At 31.3% G+C, this 7,017-nt stretch overlaps 1 protein-coding gene across 1 annotated transcript; it reads right to left on the reverse strand.

Moving 5' to 3' along the window:
* Positions 1-659: 659 nt before the first annotated feature.
* LOC132182055 (protein neprosin-like) lies at positions 660-2,830 on the reverse strand. Its single transcript, XM_059595262.2, has 7 exons — positions 2,660-2,830; positions 2,165-2,251; positions 1,888-2,076; positions 1,618-1,776; positions 1,484-1,537; positions 1,214-1,357; positions 660-1,061 (listed from the first exon to the last, which is right to left on the reverse strand). The coding sequence occupies exons 1-7, from the start codon at positions 2,828-2,830 to the stop codon at positions 660-662; spliced, it is 1,206 nt and encodes a 401-aa protein (XP_059451245.2).
* Positions 2,831-7,017: the final 4,187 nt, after the last annotated feature.

Raw genomic sequence — 7,017 nt, forward strand, 5'->3', positions numbered from 1 at the left:
CATTAGCGTAGCTATATATAGTTGGAAACTCAAAAGTGCCTCATAAGCTCTATTTATTTTGGGTGGTATAGTTTTAGTTGTAATTGTTTATATATATATATATATATATATATATATATATATTCTTTGTTTCTTTCATTTTATTTTATTGGTTAGATAAGTTATTTATATAATTTAGATAAGACTGATCATCTCCTCGTATATATATATATACGAGGAGATGATCAGTCTTATCTAAATTATATAAATAACTTATCTAACCAATAAAATAAAATGAAAGAAACAAAGAAGCCAATGGTCCAGCTCGTTTTAAATTTTAAATTTTGTTAAGAGCAAACTAATTTTTGAGAAAACTCATTATTATTAAAACGGGAAGTTAAAATATAGTCACAAGGTCCTTTGATTCCACAAGTACCATCATATTAAATCAGAACACCCCCCCCCCCCCCCCCCCAATATATATATTCATCACAATATCCAAAATCACGAATGTTGTATGCATGTGAATTATACCGATACACCTTTGTTAAATTTTAGAAATTTATCTTATTCTATGCACAAAACTTTGCTTGAATTTAAAATTTTCACTTAATACAAATTAACTTGATAACTTGAGAAAACTCATTATTATTAAAATGGGAATTAGTAAAACTAGAGTTTCAAGCTCCTTTGATTCCACCAGGACCATCATAAAAAATAAGACGTCCAAAATATTCATTGATATATCCTAAATCTTTAATATTGTATGCATCTGGATTAGATGCATACACCTCTGAATCGATTGGATTGACAAAATTAAACGTTGCATTCTCATATGCAGCTCCAATTCGCCGACTATGAGCGAAATATAATGATGACTTCCAAGGTGGAGAAAGGCCAGTACCCATAGGGGGACTAGGCTGGTCTAGTGGACTGTAAACTTCTCCTCCCCAATCGGCTTGATTGCCAAACTCACTCAATTTGCCAAATAGTGTCGGAGGCCAAAAACCAACTTGATAATTCTCTTCTTCATAGTATAATGACCAGACAAATTTTGTTGAATTTGGCCCGCCAAGTATTTCCTATATACCATGTACGGTAGTAAGTAAAAATTAGACAAAACTTAGTGTAAAACATATCTATATATATATATATATATATATATATATATATATATATATATATATATTTGTTTAGTAATTTAATGAACATCTAAAAATATTTCCTTTCATACCTTATTGATTCGCAATTTAAGGGCGAATTGCGGTTGTCTACCTACAACAGAAGTCGCATTTATGGGCCAGCCTAGAGGCATTTGTGAATTTATTTGCACATATCCAGGACATTGTTGATTGAAACATATTGTTCTTCCATCAATCTGGTAGAATGAGTTCATTGAATAAAAGATTTTGCTATCAATAGAAAAATATAGAGTATAAATCCTTTGATTTGTAACAAATAGTTCAAAAAATGAAATTACTCAACACAATCTACAAAAACCCACCGTGAGGTGCGTAAATAGCCGAGTTTTGTTGTCTTTGAACAATAAAGGATTTACCTAAAAAGAAATTTGCTCAATATATATATGTTTGTGTCTATTAGAAAATGATAAACTATCTAATTAAAATAGGGAATTACCGTGAAACCTGCTTTTATGGTGTCAAAACCATTTGAAAGTGTCATTCGGAAAGCACTATACTGAGACCCAGTAACTCCTTCTGTATGAAATAAGCTAAAAAATGATTCAATTCCAGCAAGCTTCCTATTGGGGTCAATTTTTGTTCGAAGTATTGCATACTGCATGAGATAACCATATTCTTAATTCACTTGCATCACTAACACTAGGGTAGATTCACTAACAAAAAATAATACATTTTGTTTTAGCTCAAAAAAAATAATGATACTTACATGATGTCCAGGTTCTTCGTCGATATTTGAAGAATATATCTTTGAAAGCATTTTGGCTCTTGCCAAGTCATATTTACTGATTCTTATTATAGGAACTGTTCCATAAGGACACCCTGGACCTTTTAGCCCAATATTTAATGGTAATTTCCCTTTGGCTCTCATTCCTTGTGAAAACAACTTACGTTTCATCTGTAATGATACTCTTGAAAGGTTAGAACGATATCAATTCTATCAATTAGCAGTTGAAAAGAAAAAAGATTTGCATTAACAGTTCAACCTCAAATGTAGTATTCTTCCAAAAAGGATGATCAAAGCCAGGTTGTTTGTAGAAATCAATACAATCGTATATATCTCCATCTCTTGTCTGCAGATTTCAAATTAAAATCCAATAATGATTAATCACGAACCCAATGGTAATTTTAAGAGCCATATCATTCTTGGAGAGACACAAAAGTGACACAAGAAGGACTTGTAACATTACTCCGTGCTTATTTTACCTTAGAGTTAGCCAATAAATTAAAAACGGTTTCAAAAATATTGGAGTCTAATAATATGAAATAAAATAGGATATATAAATTATGTATATGGCATTAAATTATATTATTACGATTAAGTGTGGCTTGAGCCCATGCATGCCTATTAATCTCTTATATAGTAGTGCTAGGATAGGGAGTTTGAATTTTATCCTGATCATTAGTTCAATATCTTATGCAAAATATTTGAAATATGCATAGAAATAAAGAATTAAAAGAATAACTTTTGGAAATCTTACTTGGATGCTTTTAATTGCAGAAGTTTTAAGATTTATAAGTCGCTTCTTAAATTTCAGTTCTTCCTTTAAAGATAATCCCCAATCTGCTTCAACTAGATTTCTGCTAAGATAGAGAAAGCACACAAAGAAAACTATTAAGTCCACCCTTGCCGCCATTATCGATAAACACATATGAGTTTGTAGATTTAAAGAGTGTAAACACAAATATTTTTATCCTAGAAAACACACATATTTATAGGAAATGACATTACTTGGTAAACCAAACATATTTTCCAGCCTTAATATGCCAACTGTATTAATTAAAATATTTATAGGATTGCACAATAATAATGACATTAATAAAGAAAGATAAAACATAGAAATTCTCTAACCTAAACATACCAATTACATTGATTACAAAGGCTATAAAATTGTCAAATAATAATGACAATAATGAAAGTGATGATTATAATTTCTTTATAAATTGACAATAACTAAATGTACATCATTTAAGACATATAGCCTTTAATAATTCAGATTCAACTACTACTAACTGACAATAAATGTGAGTAATTTGGATTTTTCAATTCTCAACCATTATTTTTAAATTAAAATTTGAAGATTATTTTGTTGATTTTCTGTTTTTCTATTATAAACTTTTTCTTTTCTTTTCTTTCTATTCTTCTATAAACTTGTTGTTTTGCTGTATTTGTATCTCCATTTGTTGCTTTATTATTATTATTATTATTTTTATGTATTTATTGTTGGGTTCCTTGGATTTTTTGGGTTTTAGTCTCTCTATGGTTTGATCTTGTAGTGGAGACTTGCACTACTAGATATAGAGTACCACTCTTCATCGACTCCTGTTTCAAATTTTAATAGTGCCTTTCCCGCTTCAGCTTCCTTCCAATGGTTGTTACAGCTTCCTAGTGGAGATTCATATAGGTTTTAGAGGCCTTTTAAGGTTCGTGCACCTTAAGAGAATGACTCTCCTCGGCTTGCTTTCATCTCCAACTCCAAGACTTTATTTCTTCGGTAAAACTAGTTGCAAAACTAGTAAGGTTTTTCATAAGAGAGCCCCTTCAATCAAGATGGGCTGTAGCCTCCAGTAAAATTTTGACAAGCTAGTTAAAAACACCAAATATATTGTATATGAAAACACTCGATCAGCTAACCAAGATCCCCATAGACCAAAAAATAAAATAAAATAAAATAAAAATCCTTTTACATTAGCCCTACTCATCTACTCCTAAACCACCAACACCTCCTCCACCGAGCGACGCTGCCAGAATCCACCCAAAGCCACAGAATTTTGCGTTGTGATTCTTTGTGGTTTGGTTTGTTTGTTCAAGTAAGGTGAGATTCTTGCAATTTTTAGTTCTTCTAGGTTGGAGGTGGCAAAATTGCTTGTGATTGAGAGGATTATGTTGTTGAGAAATAGTCCCACATTGCCTATAGACAAGATCTTTGGCATGTTTATAAGGAATGAATAACCCTCTCTTATTGAACCAGTTTTTTTTAGATGAGTTAGGCCCATGAATTTCTTCATGGTGTTAGAGCCTACCACAGGACGAATGAAGTTCCACACTACTTACCTCATAACAAGGACCAGAAAAAAATACTGGCTTGCACGTGAGGAAGGGTGTTGAGAAATAGTCTCACATTGCCTGTGGACAAGATCTTGGGCATGTTTATAAAGAATAGGCAACCCTCTCTTATTGAACCGGTTTTTTGAGATGAGTTAGACTCACGAATTTCTTCATATGTATATTATGATATGTATGTTATGAAATGTCATGTTATGATATGTTATGTTATGCAAAGCTATGTACTTAAATTATGTTGATTTTAAGTACTAATGTTTTACTTTTTATGTTATGAACTATTTTATCGCTTCATATTATGAAATGTGAAGTTAATTATGTAGTAAGAAAATGCAAGGAAATACTATTTTGACTTATTACTATGTAGCAAATTGTTTATAACTTGGTTTACCATTTAGCCATACATTTATTAAAACTCATTTGTAAAAACCTTGCATACATGGTTGTTTAGTAAACATGGGTGATGAGATACATTTTCAAATAAATGGGGGTTCTCATATTAAATGGTTAGTTTGCTTGAATTTACTAAGTCGTAGGCTCACATTTTTACCTATAAAACTTTTATAGATGGTTGAGGAAAAAGAAGAAGATGCAAATCTATATGAATGACTAATCTATGACGCATATGACTGATATGACGCCCCAAATGTTGGAAGGGCTGACTTACTTTAAGTCAGTTGTATAAATTCTAGTAGTTTTTAATGTGTGTATTTTAGTAGACCACTTTGGCAGCTTGTACTTACACAATAACTTGTTAATAACTTTGTAAGTTATGGAACCTGCGGCTTGTGGCAGTGTTTGTGAAGACTAAGCTACTTGCTATTAGATGCTCTGGTACATTTATACTTTGAAGAGAACTCTGATGTCAAAAGAAAGAAAGAAGAAGAAGAAGAAGAAAAAACCGCTTTAAAAGTTACGTACTTACATGCAATAGTGTCACGTGAGAATTTAGATAATTTTACTTATGGTTTACTTGGTAAAGTCGGGGTGTACGTAACACAACATATTGAGCGCAATCAATGTCTTATAAGTGTAGATTCCCTATCATATTTTTTGGCATTGCAATGAAAAATTATTTATATAATGGTGGAGATGAGTCTTGTGCACAAGTTACATGAAATTATAGAATCAGCGTTTCTAACCAACAAAATGAAAGAAACAAAGAAGCTAATAGTCCTGCTTGTCACATGTATGTCAATCAGCTTTTCTTGAATTTTAAATTTCACTTAATACAAATTAACTTGATAACCTGAGAAAACTCATTAATTATTAATAAAATGGGAATTAGTAAAACTATAGTTTCAAGCTCCTTTGATTCCACCAGGACCATCATAACAAATAAGACGTCCAAAATATTCATTGATATATCCTAAATCTTTAATATTGTATGCATTTGGATTAGATGCATACACCTCTGAATCGATTGGATTGACAAAATTAAACTTTACGTTCTCATATGCAGTTGCAATTCGCCGACTATGAGCGAAATGGTCTGTATCTGTCCCAGGTAGAGTAAGGCTAGTACCCATAGGGGGGCTAGGCTGTCTAATGGACTGTAAACTTCTCCTCCCCAATCAGCTTGATTGCCAAACTCACTCAATTTCCCAAACAGTGTCGGGGGGCCAAAAATCAAATAGATAATTCTCTTCTTCATAGTATAATGACCAGACAAATTTTGTTGAATATGACCCGTCATGTATTTGAAGAATATATCTTTGTTGGGGGCCAAAAAAAATGATACTTACATGATGTCCAGGTTGTTTGTAGAAATCAATACAATCGTATATATCTCCATCTCTTGTCTGCAGATTTCAAATCAAATCAAACTTATATATATGTATGCCGTTTGGATCTCATACAAATTTAGTTTGTAAAGAACTTTTCAAATTGTTATTGCTCAACGTTTCCTATATGTGATTTAAAGTTCCTATTTTTCCTTAGATTTAGCCAATAAATTTTCAAAAATATTGGATTCTAATAATATGAAATAAAATAGGATATATAAATTATTTATATGGCATTCAATTATATTACTACGATTAAGTGTGGCTTGAGCCCATGGATGACTCTTAATTTCTTATATTGAGGTCCTAGGATAAGGAGCTTGATTTTTATCCTTATCAATAGTTCAATATCTTATGCAAAATATTTGAAATATGCATAGAAATAAAGAATTAAAAGTGATAACTTTTAAAAATCTTACTTGAATGCTTTTAATTGCAGAAGTTTTAAGAATTATTAGCCGCTTCTTGAATTTTAGTTCTTCCTTTAAAGATAATCCCCAATCCGCTTCAACCAGATTTCTGCTAAGATACATAAAGCATAGGAAGAAAACTATTAAGTCCACCCATGCTGCCATGCTCAATAAACACGTACATATGAGTTTGTAGATTTAAAAAGTGTAGACATAAATATTTTTATCCTAGAAAACACACATATTTATAGGAAATGACATTACTCGGTAAACCATAAATATTATCCCGCCTTAATATGCCAACTGTATTAATTAAAATATTTATAGGAAATGACATTACTTGGTAAACCATAAATATTGTCCAGCCTTAATATGCCAATTGTATTAATTAAAATATTTATAGGATTGCACAATAATAATGACATTAATGAAGAAAGATAAAACATAGAAATTCTCCAACCTAAACATACCAACTGCATATATGTATATGGGTTAAATACTAAATACCTTATGAAGTTTCATAACTTTATTTTTTATCCCCTAGGGTTTCATTTTTATTACAGGAAGTCCCTGTGGTTTTG

This window comes from Corylus avellana, chromosome 5 (genome assembly GCF_965113065.1).
Source record: "Corylus avellana chromosome 5, dhCorAvel1.hap1.2, whole genome shotgun sequence".
Lineage (NCBI taxonomy): Eukaryota > Viridiplantae > Streptophyta > Magnoliopsida > Fagales > Betulaceae > Corylus > Corylus avellana.